This window comes from Pinus tabuliformis, chromosome 1_1 (genome assembly GCF_031772625.1).
Source record: "Pinus tabuliformis cultivar Carrire ecotype Pingquan chromosome 1_1, CPIR1, whole genome shotgun sequence".
Classification (NCBI taxonomy): Eukaryota; Viridiplantae; Streptophyta; class Pinopsida; order Pinales; family Pinaceae; genus Pinus; species Pinus tabuliformis.
The window spans coordinates 88308853-88329085 of NC_142297.1; the positions used below are offsets into that span (position 1 = coordinate 88308853).

The following is a 20233-nucleotide window of genomic DNA, read 5'->3' on the forward strand; positions in this document are numbered from 1 at the left end:
AAATCAATAGTCTAGAGAATCTACAAAGATCAATTATTGTCATCAATTATTGTCGTCCTAAGAGTAAATACGAGATTCTTCCTGCCCCTGTCACAACAGTTGCATGGTCACATACCAATCCCTGAGTGAACAGTGCAACCTTGGAAGTCGCATAGTCATGTTTATGCTCGGCGATGCGTGGCGCAATCTTGCAACCTTTGCGACCACTGCAACTCAGAAGGTCGAGTTTACGAAGATGGAAAGTTCGACTCGTGACCTCTGCGACCTGTGAGTTGCATTAGTCGCAATAGTTGCAACAATCGCAAGGATCAGTTTTAGTGACGTTCTGATACTGCGACTGACCTACTAAGGAAGCAACCTGCTTTTACTTAATAGAAAACTTAGATTCTTCCTTAAGCTCCTTGAGACTGTTAAACTCTTTGAGTAGAGACTATTGAACACTTTGAAGAGACCGTGAGAACCTGGCAGGGCTTGAGACTGTTAAACTTTGAGTAGAGACTATTGAACTCTTTGAAGAGAACCTGAGAACCTGGCAAGGATGGTAAACTCTTTGAGTGGAACCTGGTAGGGCTTGAGATTGTTAACTCTTTGAGTAGAGACTATTGAACTCTTTGAAGAGAACTTGAGAACATGGCAAGGCTGGTAAACTCTCTGAGGAGAACCTGGCAGGGTTGGTGGCTTGGCCTGGTGTAGGTGCTCCAAAAATTTCAAAAAATTTCAAGGTTCTCTTGGAGGGTTGTTGAAAACTAATCATATTTCCAACAAAAATACACCGAACATTTCTCAAATTTGAGGACCAAAACTAATCACTATGGTAAAGTGTCATAAGGCCTTTCATGAGTGGGGAATTGTTTACTTACGAAAATGGTCTCAAGCTGGCATAGCTGTTATCTTTATTGACAAATCCGTTGAAGTTGTCTGTATTGTTTTTTCTTTCACAGTAAACTGTCTTTTGGTATTTCAAATGTTTGTGAAATATTCAGATTAACTGAAAATTTTGTGACAATTTCATGCAGATGTTATAGAAACCCTGGTCAATAGTGGAAAACAAATTGAGGCAGTCAACTTTGCTCATGCATTTGGGGTGACAGAGAAGTTTTCACCTGTTCCTTTGTTGAAAACAAATTGAGGCAATCAACTTTGCTCATGCATTTGGGCTAACAGAGAAGTTTGCACCTGTTCCTTTGTTGAAGGAATATCTGAAAGATGCTAAGAAAGCTTCTCAGGCAAGTTTAAAAAGCGGGAATAACTCTAGTATTGCACAAGTACGATTGTATTACTGTTATACAAAATGTCTTGTTATGTGATGATCATTTTGGCTTAGTATTGTTGGTTATATCGGAAGTTCCTTTTTTGACCGATATTTTTATTTGCTACTACAGAATGAAGTAAATACAAAAGAGCTTTCTGCTTACAGAGCTGTTATAAAGTGCATTAAGGAGCACAAACTTGAATCGCAGCTCTCACCAGATCCTCTTCAAAAGCGTGTAGCTCAGCTAGAGAAAGCTAAGGCTTACAGAAAGAGGGCTGCAGGTGCTGTTAAGTCTCAACCTAAGCGTCCTCGTGCCAATGGAGGAAATGCTGGTGTATATATGCCTTCGTTAAGTGCAGATGAAAGAACTCCGACTCTTTATGATTCTTCCAATGGTGTAGACAGAAGCTTTTATAGGTCTTTGGATAGAGTACAATATTCTGGTGCAGCTCCAGGTGTTACATCCTACAACCTACAGTGCCAAAATGCATATGACAGATCAAACCAAGGATTATATGGAGCAGGCTATGGTGTTGGAAATAGGACTCCAGTCTCGCTCTCAAGGCCATATATGTATCCATCAGATAACATGGGGCCTTCGTTATTGGGTTCCGATTCTTACAATTCCTCTACTAACTACAGCAACCATCACTTTGGCAGTAGACTGCCTGCCCCTCCTCCAACTTATCAGTCTTCTTTTATACATTAGGTAGGTATGGTGCTTATCTTATCGTGGTCAAGAAAGTTCTGATCTTATCAGGCCCCATAAAACCTTTTCTATTGGATGTGGCTGGTAGTAAGCACTTAGCTTTGAAGAGGTTTTTTTACTTTGTTTCTGTAAATCTAAAAGATTGGAAAAGTTCATTTGGCAGCTTTTAACAATTTTCAGTGGTGTTTTCTTCTATTAAGGAATCTTCTATTAAGGAATTTTATTTTTGTATGGTATTGAGTGCTTCATCACTTTCCTAGGTTACTATATACTATAGTGTTTACAGTTCAAAGATGATTCCATGCATACTTTTGGTATTTTTTTATTTGTTTGACAAATTAGAGAGGATCAATCTGTCTCTTTGTGGAAGATTAAAATTTGGTGAATAATATATCATTTGTGATCTTGTTCGGAGCTCATAACACAAGACTTTCAATTGCATTGTATGCCAAGGGCTGGTCTTGTGCTGAATATGATTTAATTGTCCACTTGCATGTTACCTCATTGGTACCTGTTTACTCTACGCCTATGAAGCGAATCAGATTTTATTTTGATTAGTCCAATTGTAAGGCTATTTTTGAAACTGAACCCTGCCCCTCTTAAGCTGTTGCATGATTTAAATCCCCCTTTTTGAGCAGAAATGATTTGTAGTGCTAGTGGTATAGTTGTTATACCCTGCATTAATATTTTTGTGTTCTCTGTAACAAGGACAAAGCACATTGGAGTTATATGTCCCATCTAGAACTAGCAATTGTCTCAAAAGGTACAAAGAGAGGCCGATAGGATTATTAAATTAGAATTGTTGAATTTCTCTAGAAGAGATGTTGGTTCAAGCCTAAAAGGAGCAAAGAGATTTGATGTTTGGAGTTCTATGCTTTCTAGACACCATATTTCTTTAAATACAACTTAATTTTAGAAAAAGTTCAACCGCAATGCAGTTCTACCATGCATACATACACTTAAATCGTTATTGGGCTTATGATATTGACAAATTCAAAGTAAACTAGTATACAAGAGAATGTACCAAGCTAAACCATAAGTTACACATCGTCAAACCTAAAAAAGTACATAACAATGGTTTGGCATATCAATAGCGATATCATAATTGCCTTTCCTTCCACATACATACAATTGCTCCAAAGGCAAGGACAAGAAAAATTTTCAGCTCTAGTGAGCACCAGTGGGTCACGAAAACGAGTGACCACTAATGGCTTTCACATTTATACAAGGAATTGGCAAGGGACTTTACATGGACTCCACTCAACTTCAGACACAGCTTCAGCCAATATGGAGAGTGATTGAAATTGAACATAGCTAAGTAGTGGCATTGGCTCACAGCAATACACCAAGTATAAAATATTTAAGCTTTTAGAGAAGCAAGGAGTAAGAAAAATTATGAAGCTCAGAGAAGTAGATTTAAATCAATCAAAGCTTGTTGAACGGCTATACTGTCCATAGAAATAATCTTCCAATGTTCTGCTCTCATGTACAAGATTTACACTTTGATCTGGACAACTGTTTGATACCAAACCATCATTAACTCCAAGCATTGCAAGTGATAGATGAGTTTGGATGTCACAACTCCCAGAGTTTTCTCCAGATTCATCCTCAATCAATTCATCTAATTCCATGGACATTGTCAATTACCTCTTGGTCCAATAAGGTAGGTCATCTCCTTCTCCTCGTAGTAATTTCAAAGTATGCAATAATAAGTTACAGACAAACAATGAGGAAGAATAAGTTCACGTTCTTACATTAACATTTATCCATTGTTTGAAATTTCACAAAGTCAGTTTAATGCAAAGGTAAGCCACTTTATTTGGGGAAACCAAAGCTTTCAATTCAAATCTTTCAATCTAGATTTCAGCTAGGATAGTGATTCTCAGGAAAGCTATATACTCTCTTGATATTGGAGCGAAAGCAGATATGCTGGCTCTTCTTGCCTATTCAGGGAGGGGTAATTTGCATACTGAAGCTTTGGTTTGAGATATGATGTAATCTATTTTGCTAATATTCAAAGAATATTATATTTCATTAATGGAAAAATAGATTATTGGCAATTGAGGCTTTGAATATTTTGCCATAATCCACCATCAGCATTTAGGGCTAACCTGTTTAAGGGTGATGATTTTACAAATTGAACTACTAAACAAATGTTTAGATTACAACCCTAAACACTAGGTCTAAACACCCTTTACTCTATGACATAAGGATATCAACTCGATATTTCATGTGCCATTCTTCCTTATGGGAAAAAACAATTCTAGCACTAACTCCTCACAGGAAAGGAAATGTCTTCAAGCAACTAAATTTGACATAAGATCAGAAACTGAAACATACATATGCAACTAATGAGAATAAGAGTAATTACTTTGTTCATTCGAGGTCGAAACTAAGCTCCTTGTCTTAGACAACATGCTGCACCAATGACCATTCTCTTCATCTTCCTCATGTCATAAGCATCTTAGAAAAGTGGATCTACAAGTTCTTTTACAGAGCCAGCTGCCAGTAATGGCCTTGCCTAAATTTTGAAATTTACAAGAGATTAGGATTCTGAACCAAGACAAAGAAACCAAAAGAATCCAAAATTATCAAATACAAAACAAGCAGCCTTGCCTAAATTTTGAAATTTACAAGAGATTAAGATTCTGAACCAAGACAAAGAAACCAAAAGAATCCAAAATTATCAAATACAAAACAAGCAAGGACACTAGAGCCCTACCCACATAACCAAGCTTTCTTGGCCTTTAGGATTCTTGTCATTGATTGGTTTTCTTCCTGTTATTAGCTCTAGAAGAACTACTCCAAAGGAATACACGTCCATCTTCTCATTAACCTTGCCATACATGAAATGTTCTGGAGCCAGATACCTGAAATATGATAGCAGCTAGTTTTATGAAGGCTTGATTATAAATGAAATTTATTTTCCTAAGGAAAGAGCTGGTGTAAAGAAAGAAATCGATATTTACCCAAATGTACCTACAACATCACTACCTATTATTGTTTCTCACCCCCTCGAGAATAGATTCAGTAATGGATTCCCACAGTTTGAAATAGAATCCAAGGCATCAAAAGGTAAACCTAGGATACCCACTTATTCAAGACATGTTCTCTAGAGACTGTCACTTTGCATTTAAGTAATTTCATTCATCCTCTTATGCAGATCTCAACAAGTTTCCTTCAACCGATCAGCTTGGGTACCTACTTGAGGTACTGGAGAATAACGAAGATGAACCTAAGTGGGACAATGATGATCAAGAAAGGTAGAGACCCTCATCCACAGTCTGCAGTTCTGTAAAATAAAGAACATGACAAAGATTTTACTTAGAAAACAAGTTATCACTAATGGGTTCCTGGAAGTAGTTGAATAGAAGCTACTTTGTTTTGTTTTGGTGATTATTATAAAAAGGTAATGATCAGTGAGTTTCTTTCCTTGCAGCAGTTATGGACATAACCTTCCACAGAGTCCATTTTCAAATCTTAATGGATCCAATGATATTAAAACAATATTATATAGTACATAGAAAACAATGGGGAACATGCCCACTATTTCCAAAGTTTTAACACAAGCATCATCAACATCTGCTATCGATAAGGAACTTACTTGTTCTATATGCCTGGGTACTTAGAATAATCGTTTTTTTTTACATTGTTATTTCAATGATTTATCTGTATTCTAACAACAGACAACAAAATCTGAAACTTCTACCCATAAATCTATGTGCAGATGTCGTTGTGGAACCGAAGCAATTAGCGTGTAGCCACTTATTTTGTTTCAAATGTGTGCCAAAGGTTAGATAAACCAAGCACTCATTTTCATTATTAAATCAATATATTTTTGAAAGAACATATATAACTGATTCAGGCTGCCATTTCTATGAATTCTGTTGGTGCAGGTAATTAAATTGTTTGAGGAGTGCCCCGAGATACATCAAGGATTTTATCAGTATACTTGGTTGTGGCATCCATCAGTATACTTGGTTGCTACCACTTAAATACTTTATTTACAAGTCTTTTTTTATTTGTGAGATAAAAGGGAGGGAATTCAGAGTGATGCTCCTATTAAAATTTTTGACTCCGATCGACCTATTATGGCCATTAAATTCTGACTCCCATGGACCGACGGATATTATTATTTTTTCTCTGTATAAATAGGTCAATCTCAAATTTCAGGAGAATGACTTGGAGTCAATTAGAGATTCGCATGTTTTAGTACGTGAAAAATTTCCTCATGGTTTCAGAACCGTAACTGACCTAGCCTCGAAATGTGCTGCATTTGAGAGATCTGAACGCCCATCCATGAACCTAAGTTGCTCGTTCTGTTGAAATTTGAGTTGAGTTGAGTTAGGTTGGGTTGAAAATATGTGGTTAACATTTTTTACGATAGTGGATTGTTAATTTGCTGTAGTGATTTAGATTAAGTTGAGGATAGAATTTTTTTAATATTACTATATTATTAAAAATATATTTGATCTGTAAAATTAACATAGATTTATTTTAAGTACGGATCTAACCTAAGTCAAGAAAAATCAAATTGTATAGATCCATTTTAAGTACGCGATCTAACGAGAAAGATCAATTTTTTTCACTGGAAAAGGATCTCAAATTTTTTCACCTGCAAACTTCTTTAGAGTGAAAAATAGAACGTGTTGATTTTCATAATTTAAATTGTATCTTTGAATGTCAAAAAAAAGTATATATAAAATGAAATAAATATTTTAACCATAAAAATTTATAAAAAAGTTAAATGATATATAATATATATGTTTGAAATTAAAATATTTAACATTTTACCATCAAAATTAAAACGTTGTAGCAGTCCATTTATCGTTCAATATATCATTTTAAACCCTTTTGGGCATTTATTTTTGATTTGTACAGATGGTGTTTAACATAGATTGTGAACATTGGTCCTCAAAGATCTGACTGAATTGCATTGTTGTGGTCATGATTTGTGACCATCACTAGAAAAGACAATGTCACAAATCCTTACTAGATATTCTAGAATACATTTCACAATAGTTTGGTAACGGTTACTAAAATCTTACCCTCCATGGACACACATTCCACTGGCCACAAGTGCTTCAATGCTTCCATCGAGAGTAAAATTTAAGTCATTCATACAAAATCTTATTGGGGATGGATATGTCAAGCTGTTAATTTCCTGATATATGGATAACTTTCTAATCTGTTCTCTAGAGATTGTCACTTTGCATTTAAGTAATTTCATTCATCCGCTTATGCAGATCTCAACAAGTTTCCTTCAACCGATCATCTTGGGAACCTGCTTGAGGTACTGGAGAATAACGAAGATAAGCCTAAGCGGGACAATGATGATCAAGAAAAGTAGAGACCATCATCCACAGTCTGCAGTTCTGTAAAATAAAGAACATGACAAAGATTTACTTAGAAAACAAGTTGTCAATAATGGGTTCCTGGAAGTAGTTGAATAGAAGCTACTTTGTTTTGTTTTGGTGATTATTATAAAAAGGTAATGATCAGTGAGTTTCTTTCCTTGCAACAGTTATGGACATAACCTTCCAGAGAGTCCATTTTCAAATCTTAATGGATCCAATGGTATTAAAACAGTATTATATACTACAAAGAAAACAATGGGGAACATGCCCACTATTTCCAAAGTTTTAACACAAGCATCATCAAAATATGCTATCGATAAGGAACTTACTTGTTCTATATGCCTGGGTACTTAGAATATTCGTTTTTTTTAAATTGTTATTTCAATGATTTATCTGTATTCTAACAACAGAAAACAAAATCTGAAACTTCTACCCATAAATCTATGTGCAGATGCCGTTGTGGAGCCGAAGCAATTAGCATGTAGCCACTTATTTTGTTTCAAATGTGTGCCAAAGGTGAGATAAACCAAGAACTCATTTGCATTATTAAATCCATATATTTTTGAAAGAACATATATAACTGATTCTGGCTGCCATTTCTGTGAATTTTGTTGGTGCAGGTAATTAAATTGTCTAAGGAGTGCCCTATCTGTGTGCAACACAAGGGCAACCAGGGCTTTAAACTTTCTGCAAGGAGAGATTTACAATTTGATTATTACCCTTGGGAAAGAGAGCCAGTCCCACACCAAATGTGGCATCAAAACAAATGTATTCTAGACACAGATGAACAGAACTTACCGCAACCAATAACAGCCGCAAGCTGAAGGGTAGGTGTTGGAGCATACAGGAAGGGGGAAATAAAATGGAAGACAGTTTGTAAATGAATAGTTGAATGGTGGATAAAGATCAAATCCATCAGACATGCCAGCACGTATTCACGCATGGAACAATCCTCATGATAGAGTGTCGTCTCAAATATAGGTAGAAGCCTGAAAAAAATGAGTCTGGAATTGAAGCAGCAGGAGCATGCCAATTTAAGTGCCAACAAACTGGTCTCTGAATCTTTAGATTGCAATCCATTTCCAAGATAAATTGCTAGTCTAGACTTCATCAAAGCTTCCTCCTCCTCCTTTGCCTCTTTCTCCAGCACATACTAAAAATCACCAAAATTTAATAACCATTAACTTCTGAACATAAACGTTAAACGCTAAACCCTAAACCCCCATTTTTAATAATAAATCCTAAACGTTAACAATCGGCTACCTTCGAATTATAAAATCTAAAACCTGCACTCTAGAACAGAGTCGTTTGTTGTTGGCGTTCTCAAGTCTAAGCTCTAGACTCCTAAGTCAGATATGCAGTTTAAAATACATCATTTATACTCTAAACACAATGTTAATGGATCCTTAAAACCGAAATCATGAACCCCAACCTATCGTTGCAGTTTAAATTCTAAGATATGAATCACGAACCTGGTCGATCTCTACTAAACTTTAAAATTCAATCCTAAACCTTAAATGAGGTAAATTAAATACCTCTAAAAGACGATCTTGATCGAAAATGGAGCTGAAAATCTTCTCCTCCACAACATAAAGCATCTTCTCATTCGAGGATTTGCCAAACCCTAATTCGAACATTGCTTCCCTGAGGGCATGAAAACTGAAATCTACAATGCATTTGGTGTAATCCACCAAACTCTGGGCCTCGACAACGGAATTGGCGTTAAGGGCTCGACGGAGCAGCTGAGAGCAAAGTTGTTTGCGGGTACTGAATGGCAAAACAAAACCCTCAGATATGAGGGAATCCAAAATTCCGCTCAGGGCCCGGAGATCTTTGCACTCGAACAGAAAATTGAAGCGGTCTATCCGCACTAAATTGGGATTTTCAAACTGAGCAGGCAGCCAGGAAATTTGTCTACAGATAACTATAGAAAAATCAGAAGATGCCAAGGAAATCGAAACTCCAGCGAAGCCATCACTACTGTCTGCGAAGGGTTTCGAGCGGGTAATCTCTCCAGCATGAGATAAACAGGGATTTCAACCAGCGCTGATTAAAATTCCAACTATAATGATCTGATCGAACGGCACAATCTCTTTTAATCGTCTAACACATCAGATCAATGGTTGAAAATAGGACACGGTGGCATATAAGGGAGTTCTTCCCAGAGGGAAACGCCTTACGGCATAATTATACAGTGGCATATGCTTATCAACCCCTTGGTTTGTTGATGCATAACCTATTATGGTGTACACAATCAATAAATATGATTAGATTGTTTATATTTTGAAAGATCCATTGGCAATAGATTTTCAAAACCCTATGCAATTTGAGTTGTTGCCCTGAAACACATATCAACATTTCCATTAATTTCACCATACCTGCTCTATGTGGCCTTGAGGAAAGTGAAAAGCTCTCTCCCCAATACGAGGCAAAGTAACAAGTGGACCAGCACATGCATGCCATATCTCTTCATAAAGAAGAGATTCACTGACATCTGCAACAAACAAGCACATGTATTAAACCTTAACTACCTTCAGCACTCTTAAATACAAGGGGTGTCTAAGTGGATCAGACAAAAGGCCTTCGCTAGAGTAGATTAGTAGGGGAGTTTCACAGTAAAAACATAAAAGAAAGACGCCAAAAACAAACAAACAAATTGGCTCTTCGATTTTTAATGGTACAGAACGATTGAAATGTCGTGAGTGGATTTCATATTCCCGGTAATAAACCCAAAAACAGGGCAGCAAATTTTAGTGGAATTGTCTCCTCAATTTCTAGGTCTAAATCAATTGTAAAAGCCCATGAACAAAGCACTCAAAAAATAGTATAGTTCATATTTATTGTAATTCCATACTCAAATCCCATAAAGGAGGCAGTAAAATATTTGGATTATTACAAAAATTCAAAATCCTCCAATCCATCATGTCTATAAAATTGGGTTTATTGAGTATGATCATGAATAGATGATGGTAACTCGCCTGGCAAGGAAGTGAAACAGTTGTATAAATTCAAATGGGATAATATATCATTCAAGAAGTCTTAATGCCAATAGGTTGTTATGAACTTCTCACACCACGAAACGTAGTTAGAGATGGCCCAGATGGGTAATGGGTAAATGATGGTAACTCGCAGCCAAGGAAGTAAAAATTGCCAACTAAATCAATAGTCTAGAGAATCTACAAAGATCAATTATTGTCGTCCTAAGAGTAAATACGAGATTCTTCCTGCCCCTGTCGCAACATTCGCATGGTCACATACCAATCCCTGAGTGAACAGTGCAACCTTGCAAGTCGCATAGTCATGTTTATGCTCGGCGAGGCGTGGCGCAATCTTGCAACCTTTGCGACCTCTGCAACTCAGAAGGTCAAGTTTACGAAGATGGAAAGTTCGACTCGTGACCTCTGCGACCTGTGAGTTGCATTAGTCGCAATAGTTGCAACAATCGCAAGGATCAGTTTTAGTGACGTTTTGATACTGCGACTGACCTACTAAGGCAGCAACCTGCTTTTACTTAACAGAAAACTTAGATTCTTCCTTAAGCTCCTTGAGACTGTTAAACTCTTTAAATAGAGACTATTGAACACTTTGAAGAGACCGTGAGAACCTCGCAGGGCTTGAGACTGTTAAACTTTGAGTAGAGATTATTGAACTCTTTGAAGAGAACCTGAGAACCTGGCAAGGCTGGTAAACTCTTTGAGTGGAACCTGGTAGGGCTTGAGACTGTTAACTCTTTGAGTAGAGACTATTGAACTCTTTGAAGAGAACTTGAGAACCTGGCAAGGCTGGTAAACTGTCTGAGGAGAACCTGGCAGGGTTGGTGGCTTGGCCTGGTGTAGGTGCTCCAAAAATTTCAAGGTTCTCTTGGAGGGTTGTTGAAAACTAATCATATTTCCAACAAAAATACACCGAACATTTCTCAAATTTGAGGACCAAAACTAATCACATTTCCAAGAAAAATAGGCCGAAGATTTCTCAAATATTTGAAAACCTAAAAGAAAAAAACTTTTTCTTTTGTTCTTTTCTTTTGAAACTTTTTAGAGACATATTTTATATAGAAAAAATTTAAAATAGAATAGAATTTTTCTTTTGTTACATAAGAGAAATATTTTATATAGAATAAGCATTAAGAGACATATTTTATATAGAATAAGTACTAAAATAGAATAGACATATTTTATATAGAATAAGTATTAAAAGAAATAACTACAACAATATAATTATGAAAAATTATGTTTCCAACAAAATACGTCCAACATTTCTCAAATTTGGGACCCTTTTAAATTTTGTAGTCTTAGAGTCAACCCAACATTTCTCAAATTTGGGAACCTTTTAAATTTTGTAATTTTAGAGTTCCAACATTTCTCAAATTTGGGAACTTTCCAATTTTGTAATTTTAGAGTAGCCCAACATTTCTCAAATTTGGGAACCTTTTAAATTACACAATTTGGGAACCTTTTAAACCTTTTAAATTTTGTAATTTAAAGACTCTAAAATCTCTACATAGAGGGGGACAATTTGTTACATAGGATACATATTATTTTTATATAGAATAAGTATTAAAATAAATGACTACAACATTACAACAGCATAGTTTTGAAAAATTACATTTCCAACGAAATACACCCCAACAGTTCTAAAATTTGGGAACCTTTTAAATTTTGTAATTTAAAGCCTCTAAAATCTCTACATAGACGCGGGACAATTTTGAACACTTTTGATAGACGTGGGACAATTTTGAACACTTCTGAATTATGATAAAAGGTGAAGATCACTTCCAACATCATCAACTTAATACATCAATAAGTATTATCATATCACATTAAAAATCAACTTTATTTTAGTTTTGTACATCAATGAGTAGTAATCATATTGCAACAACGATATTTTTATGTGATTACCAAAAGTAGCATTATCATATCACACAAAGATGAGACTAACTTTTAAATTTTGTATTTTAAAGAACCTAAAATCTCCACAGAGACGTGGGGTAATTTTGAACAATTTTGAATTATGGGACAATTTTGAATTATGATAAAAGGTGAAGATCACTTCCAGCATGATCAACTTAATACATCAATAAGCATCATCATATGACATAAAAGATGAACTTTATTTTATTTTTGTACATCAATGAGTATTAATCATATCACAACGATACTTTGTGATTACAGAAAGTAGGATTATCATTTCACTCAAAGATAAAGACTTCATTACTTCACAAGCAATTTGCATCTCCACCATCACATCCAATTACATGACATGCTTACAATCAGAATTTGAAGGTCCATAACCGAAATGTTAAAGCCACAACGTACTTACTGTCTGTCTCTGTCTGTCTCTGTTCAAGATGGGCTTTTGAACACGGATTAAATAATGGGTTTATTCTATTTCTTTGGGTAGAGTTGCACCTAAATTCCCACCATTACACAGTTAGCGAGAATTAACACAGGAAGCCAATCAAAATACCAATTTGAATGAATCAGTATTATGAATTAATTAATGAAACGAAAAAGGAATTACGTCTGTTTACTACAGTAGACCAGGCTAAGACTCAATGTATAGTGTACTTGTTTTCATTAGGGTTTCACAATTTGGAATTTCCCCATGTAAATGATGTAAGACCTTAGCTATGATTACAATGATAATTGATATATGCACTAGACAACTGTAGTGAATGTCTCAATGAATGGAAAAATAATCGGTATTGAGAAATCTTATGGTGCAGACGAGAGAAGCCAAGATTCTTGGAAATGGATATGGAGAGTTGGACCAAAGCACTTTGCTCTTGTCAAACAGAAACTGGTGCAATATCCAATGGTTGAAACAATCTGCGTTGTCTTCAAAATATAACAAGCACTCACTCCAACACTTCTACCTTGAATGACCAAACCCCAAACAGCTGTGCGGCCCTGCTGATCTGAACTCTGCCTTCCATTCCCATTGCAGAGCACATGTTCTTCACTTTCAGGAGAGATATCTTGATCCAACTTTTGTACAAGAATAACTGCATCAGGAGATATATCTCTCAGAGAATTTCTGGTCTTAGCCCAACTGTCTACCTTTCCAAACATATCCGCATAATCCCTTTGTTTCTTCAAACTTGCTGAAGGAGAATTTCTGTCAAATACATAGTGCAGAAAGGGGGCTTCCTGAATATGCTTGACAATCTGCTCGACCAGGCAATGAAACATGGAGCAGAAGTCAGAATTTCACCAGGGGGGCGGCTATATACAAAAAGATGATATTCCTAACTTCTGCCAGACAATATGAAAACCAATTAATCAAATTTCATCAGATTCCTAACTTCTGCCAGACAATATGTATAGAGCCGCTTCATGCGATAGCTCAGCTCTAGCTTCATGCCATAGGTGTCTCATTGAAGATGTATTGATCTAACGAGAAAGATCAATTTTTTTTCACTGGAAAAGGATCTCAAATTTTTTGACCTGCAAACTTCTTTAGAGTGAAAAATAGAACGTGTTGATTTTCATAATTTAAATTGTATATATATAAAATGAAATAAATATTTTAACCATAAATATTTATATTAAAGTTAAATGATATATAATATATATGTAATTGAAATTAAAATATTTTACATTTTATCATCAAAATTAAAACATTGCAGCAGTCCATTTATCGTTCAATATATCATTTTAAACCCTTTTAAGCGTAATTATACAGTGGCATATGCTTATCAACCCCTTGGTTTGTTGATGCATAACCTATTATGGTGTACACAATCAATAAATATGATTAGATTGTTTATATTTTGAAAGATCCTTGGCAATAGATTTTCAAAACCCTATGCAATTTGAGTTGTTGCCCTGAAACACATATCAACATTTCCATTAATTTCACCATACCTGCTCTATGTGGCCTTGAGGAAAGTGAAAAGCTCTCTCCCCAATACGAGGCAAAGTAACAAGTGGACCAGCACATGCATGCCATTTCTCTTCATAAAGAAGAGATTCACTGACATCTGCAACAAACAAGCACATGTATTAAACCTTAACTACCTTCAGCACTCTTAAATACAAGGGGTGTCTAAGTGGATCAGACAAAAGGCCTTCGCTAGAGTAGATTAGTAGGGGAGTTTCACAGTAAAAACATAAAAGAAAGAAGCCAAAAACAAAAAAACAAACTGGCTCTTCGATTTTTAATGGTACAGAAAGATGGAAATGTCGTGAGTGGATTTCATATTCCCGGTAATAAACCCAAAAACAGGGCAGCAAATTTTAGTGGAATTGTCTGCTCAATTTCTAGGTCTAAATCAATGGTAAAAACCCATGAACAAAGCACTCAAAAAATAGTATAGTTCATATTTCTTGTGATTCCATACCCAAATCCCATAAAGGAGGCAGTAAAATATTTGGATTATTACAAAAATTCAAAATCCTCCAATCCATCATGTCTATAAAATTGGGTTTATTAAGTATGATCATGAATAGATGATGGTAACTCGCCTGGCAAGGAAGTGAAACAGTTGTCTAAATGCAAATGGGATAATATATCATTCAAGAAGTCTTAATGCCAATAGGTTGTTATGAACTTCTCACACCACGAAACGTAGTTAGAAATGGCCCAGATGGGTAATGGGTAAATGATGTTAACTCGCAGCCAAGGAAGTAAAAATTGCCAACTAAATCAAGTAAAAATTGCCAACTAAATCAAGATGGGATTGAAAATCATTCAAATAGGCCTAATGCCCATGGGTTATGAACTTCTTACACCGGGAAATTCATAGTTATGATAGTCAGTCAATGGATTTTGAGTAAAATCCACACATAGGGTAGAAGAAAAATGAAAACGTAAACCTATGAGAAAAAATGAGGAGATGGGTTCTGGATTTCTTGTACCAAGAATCCATATATCCAACTGCAAGATGTTGGTTGACTTTATAGGGCCAGAACACCTCGTATACTAATAAAACTTCTTATCCAAATGAAACTACAACAAAGGTGAGAACAGAGTTACCCGTCCCAATCCCTCCCGAAAATTCATTCTGTGTTGAATTTGTACTTTGGGAAGGCATAAGAGACTGAGGAGCTCCTGCAACCTCATTGGATAAGTCAAATAGTTACCTGCAGAACTATTATTAGTCAACCTGCCAGAGAAATTTCTTAAGCTATTTTCATAAACCATGATATCTCGTGGGAAGGAAATCAAGTGAAATTACATGGGCCAAGGCTAATTGGCTCAAGTGAAATTACATGGGCCAAGGCTAATTGGCTCCTACTAAATATTTCCGTATGGAAAAAATAAAAATTAGTAGCAGTATACAGTATAGATGCATACGCCAAATGACAGTCAAATTTTAAATCAATATTTTTAATAATTGTATCAATTTATTACAATCTCTTCCTACAAATTACAGATAGCCATTAAGCCAAGAACAGTACATGAGCTTGGGAATCGAACTCACCCCAGGAACTTTAGTGGTGGCTGAGTTAAATGGGTAAGATTTCCAGATTTTGTTGTTTTTATTTTGATCACGAATTATATATGTTACCTAGGTTGAGATATAATAATAACAAGAAATCTGGAGTCCTAAATGCCTAACTTCACCCATTTTACTAAGTATTTTTTCAAAAAAACAACAAGATATTTTTGCCAGATTAGTAGAGTAGATCAGGTCAAAAGGCTATTTATAAACTACATTTTAATATCAGCAACATAACCCTCGTTTAGATCTAAGACTCCAAAAGGAAAATCCCATCACAAACGAGCAAAACCGTGATGAAAGATGTGTTCTTACATCGAGGCGTAAAATTCTCTCCAAGTTCGAACATGTAGTTGGCATTCTTTTCGTTGTTGCCATGGTGGTGAGCCAGTGCGAGAGCCCTCTTCCTTGGGCTTTATATTGGAAGACGTAGACTGACTATTGTCTGAACCAGAGGTGGAGCTCTCTGTCGCACTTCTAATACCAAAATCTTTCCCAGTAAATATCAGTGTTGGTTGGACCTACACGCAAACCGGTTTCTCCATTTCCCAGAAGGATACAAAACCCTTTAAACATATTTCATGAAAGCTTGAATGCCAGGGTAGTGGAAACCTAGTGCTCTAAATGCTAACAAGTGGATCTAGAAAAAAACTGGTTACAGATCAAGATATTTGAAAATAGAAAACTAACCTGAAACTGTGATGGAAGGGCGTCCCACGATGACGTTAATTTGCAGCGCTTCCTGGGGTTTGTATGCCCTTTCATTCTTTGCTTCAGGTATGGTAGCATCAAACCGCTGACGTGAACCCTCAGGAGAAAACAAAGAATAGTTACAGACCTAGAACAAATACCCAACGCAGTGAATTAGAAGGTCCTGAAATTCTAGTGATGTTGGCTCAATATCGGGGCAGACGCTGCATAAATTGAGAGATTGAATGCGCCATACCGAATTGGGCATTAGATCACAGATCTCTGGTACATCATAATTACAGACCATAGGTGACAACAGCCCTCCGGCGATACATCATAATTACAGACCATAGGTGACAACAACCCTCCGGCGATGTAGCTGGCATTCCGCGGCGGGAGGACATCACTAAAAAAGAAGATGCCAAGGAAATCGAAACTCCAGCGAAGCCATCACTACTCTGCAAAGGGTTTCCAGCGGGCAGGGAGTTGAACCAGCGCCGATTAAAATTTCAACTATACTGATCTGATCCAACGGCATAATTTCTTTCAATCGTCTAACACATCAGATCAAAGGTCGAAAATAGGACACGATGGCATATAAGGGAGTTCTTCCCAGAGGGAAACGCCTTACGGCGTAAATATTCCGTAGATATTTTATGGGGTTAAATTTTCATCCACTATCTAATTTTTCCACCTAAATAAATGAAAATGGTAAACTTCCAATTCTAAATAGACATACATATCTGCTTAAATATATATTTATATTTTTTAAATTAATGTTTTGATCAGATTGACAAAAATGAAATATATAAATTTAATTATTAAATTACCAACATAGCTCCATCTTAACTCTACATCTATCAAATCTAGAGAAAGATCAAATCCTTAAACATGCAAACCTCCTTAATGATAGATTCATGTTGGTTTTGAGCAACACATTAATAAAAATTTTTAACTATAATAATTTTGTCTTTTTACTTGTTTTATATAACATATTGACATTGAATATTTTATTTATGATTTACATTTTCCACATTAAAAAGTTAATGTATTTCCCCCTCATTTTCTACTTTCTCTCATTCCTTGAATTAGAAAATACCTATTAATGAAATAAAAACTATGTTGCTCTCTGTCTCTATATATTTGATATTAAAATATTTTACTCAAAATGCATATCCAAATGTTTGATTTGTAACCCACATTAAATAAACAAAAATGCTATTAATATTTTAAAGATGTTATATATCAATTACAGATTAAGCATTAAATAAATTATATGTCTACTTATTTTATTTTATTTTTTTCCCTTGGAAAAAGTCGTAATTTCTATTAACTTAAGAAATTACATTTTGTAGATGCCGAGGCATATGCATATGGAGGCTTTACTTGCCTTATCAGGAGACATATAGGTCTGATTACAAAAATTTGACTGCAGAGTGGTAGATCTCCTCGCAGGGAGTCTGTATTCAGTGTTAATCATAACTACCCTCTACAGTTAGAGGGAAAAGAGAAGCACAAAAATTATATATTGTCCTCTGTACATTGAGAGTGCTAAGATTGTCTGCATATGAAACTGTTTTAACAGTCGACTGATAAAAAAACTAATACATATTTATATAATTAACCCAAACAAAAACCTGAGCTTAGAGCTCAATTATATCCCTGTTCTATAAACGGTCTGTGGTAATATTGATCGTGGGTACCATCAATCTCTTCCTGTATCAGCCAGACATTGTTCTGAAGATGCGTTGCCTCTTTTGAAAGTTGGTCAGCCTCCGCATTTTGTTCCCTGTAGATATGACGACAGAAAAAAGAGTAAAAAATGTTTATCAACCTGTGCGCTTCCTTCAGAATATGTCTAAGAGTATATGCATTGCATTGAGATGTATTGTTCAGCCAATTGAAAACGATTTTTGAATCACCAAATAACTACAGATGAGCGCAATGATGAGATAATGAAAAAAGTATGAGGTGTTTTGCAGAGGAGAGTTCGGCAAAGTTGTTCGTGCCCATCCCCAAGTTAGCCTGTATTTTGAAGCTGTGATTATGATTCAGGTGTAAAATCAGTCCCCCTCCACATCCAGCTTCCTAGGCACAGCCATCAAAGTATGCCCATGGTTCAGATTTGTCAATAATTTCCGGGGAAATGATGCGCTAAGGGGCAACAGGGTCCTCTTCTGGAAGGAGATCATAATCAGCGATTATGTGCTGAATGATGGATGGCCAGTGCAATTCTCTGAGATTGAAAATGGATTGGTTCCTGGCTATCCAAATGGCCCAGGTGACAAGGAGAGGCAAATTCAAGGCTTTGCCTTTATGAGAAAGGCACCATGAGTTCCAAGCCTCTTGGATATTGTTACCTCGCCAGGGGAGTAAGGAAGGGTAGTGTACAGATAAACCATTCCATAACTCTAAAGATGACGGGCAATGCAGGAAGAGATGATCGTTGTTCTCATCAGCCATACGACATAGATGACAACGAAAGGGGCCATGGAAAGATCTCTTCATCAGGTTGGCACTCGTTGGGATTTTTTCAAAGAGAATGTTCCACATTAACAGACGGGTGCGAGGTGTTGCCTTGAGTTTCCAGAAGGATTTCAAAGAGGGATCAATAGATTGAGGTTTATGAGGTTCCATAAGACTGATGTATCCTTATTTTGGGGAGTAAAGACCAGACTTGGCAAGGCCCCATATGATTTCATCAGGATCCTCTGTTAAGCGAATGTGGGCCTGTGTGAGGGCATCAATGTAAAGCTGCCAGTCTTGTCTCCAATGTGCAGGAATGTTCAGATCAGAGGTTGATTTCCAAGCTTGTTGAAAGATAGAGGTATTGAGATGATCTCCGATATGTTTGATGTATATGATGCCTCTGTCATTCAGGTAGCTAATTAAATCAGTAGGTAACCTATGAGAATTTACACATCCTACCCAAGGGCCTCTTCCAATGCGTACATCGTTTCCTTCCTTAATTCTCCAGGTAATACCAAGACGCGGTATGGGGAGAGCATTCATCATAGCCTTCCATATATTGGAGATATTACTAGCAGGGGGGTGATTCTGTCTGAGCCAGTCCACCATAGTTGAAGGCCATATGTATTTTTCTAGTGCCACCCGGGTCCATAGACTATTAGAGCTGAGAAGATGCCAGCCTAGCTTGGCGGCCAAAGCTTTCGAGAATATGTCAAGCCTTTTTATGCCCCATCCACCCTAGCGTTTAGGGATAGCAATGCGATCCCAATTTACCCAAGCAAAGGTTTTTCGAGGTTGGTTCCCTTTCCATAAGAATCTGCAGCAAGTGTTTTGTAATCTGTTAAGTATTCCTTTTGGCCTCGATAACCGCTTTGATGAGAGTTAGTCTGCCAGCCCTAGATAGATATTTGTGGTACCAGATATGTAATCTTTTCTCCACTTTTGCAATGAGCCATGTCCAGTCTGCAATCCTATACCCGAGGGCTTTAAACGGAAGCCCAAATATTTAAGCCCATCATCCAAATTAAGGGAAGTAAAGGGGAAACGTTGGGTGGTATAAATCGCCTCATGCTGTGAGCAACCAATAATGGTGATGGAGGATTTATATTCATTTATCATCATACCCGTAGCCTGTTGAAAGAGCTTGAATATATTGCACATAATTGAAGAATCTCTGATACTTCCATTCAAAAAGATCAGAACATCATCAACAAAGAGAAGATGAGTCAGAAAAAAATTATTCGAGATCTTGATACCAGTGAGCTGATGTCTGTCCTTTGCCGCATTGATGGCTCTGCTCAGACCTTCCATAA

The 20233-nt window shown here is 36.4% G+C and overlaps 2 protein-coding genes across 2 annotated transcripts; one reads left to right on the forward strand and one right to left on the reverse strand.

Annotated features, from left to right (window-relative positions):
* The first annotated feature begins 811 nt into the window (after positions 1-811).
* LOC149211776 (FRIGIDA-like protein 4a) lies at positions 812-1961 on the forward strand. The gene is made up of 4 exons (XM_089388477.1): positions 812-920; positions 1017-1084; positions 1194-1265; positions 1383-1961. The coding sequence occupies exons 1-4, from the start codon at positions 812-814 to the stop codon at positions 1959-1961; spliced, it is 828 nt and encodes a 275-aa protein (XP_089244603.1).
* A 10501-nt stretch (positions 1962-12462) lies between these two features.
* LOC149211777 (uncharacterized) lies at positions 12463-16892 on the reverse strand. Its single transcript, XM_089390473.1, has 4 exons — positions 16708-16892; positions 16452-16599; positions 14185-14300; positions 12463-13485 (listed from the first exon to the last, which is right to left on the reverse strand). The coding sequence occupies exons 1-4, from the start codon at positions 16756-16758 to the stop codon at positions 13033-13035; spliced, it is 768 nt and encodes a 255-aa protein (XP_089246599.1). The 5' UTR covers positions 16759-16892; the 3' UTR covers positions 12463-13032.
* Positions 16893-20233: the final 3341 nt, after the last annotated feature.

Coding starts and splice junctions, on each gene's coding strand:
- LOC149211776 (XM_089388477.1), top strand. CDS start 812: ATGGTAAAGTGTCATAAGGCCTTTCATGAGTGGGGAATTGTTTACTTA. Junction 921..1,016: donor CAAATCCGTTGAAGTTGTCT/GTATTGTTTTTT, acceptor AATTTCATGCAG/ATGTTATAGAAACCCTGGTC. Junction 1,085..1,193: donor ACTTTGCTCATGCATTTGGG/GTGACAGAGAAG, acceptor CCTTTGTTGAAG/GAATATCTGAAAGATGCTAA.
- LOC149211777 (XM_089390473.1), bottom strand. CDS start 16,758: ATGGTCTGTAATTATGATGTACCAGAGATCTGTGATCTAATGCCCAAT. Junction 16,600..16,707: donor GTGATCTAATGCCCAATTCG/GTATGGCGCATT, acceptor TATTTGTTCTAG/GTCTGTAACTATTCTTTGTT. Junction 13,486..14,184: donor CTCAAGGCCACATAGAGCAG/GTATGGTGAAAT, acceptor CTGGTCGAGCAG/ATTGTCAAGCATATTCAGGA.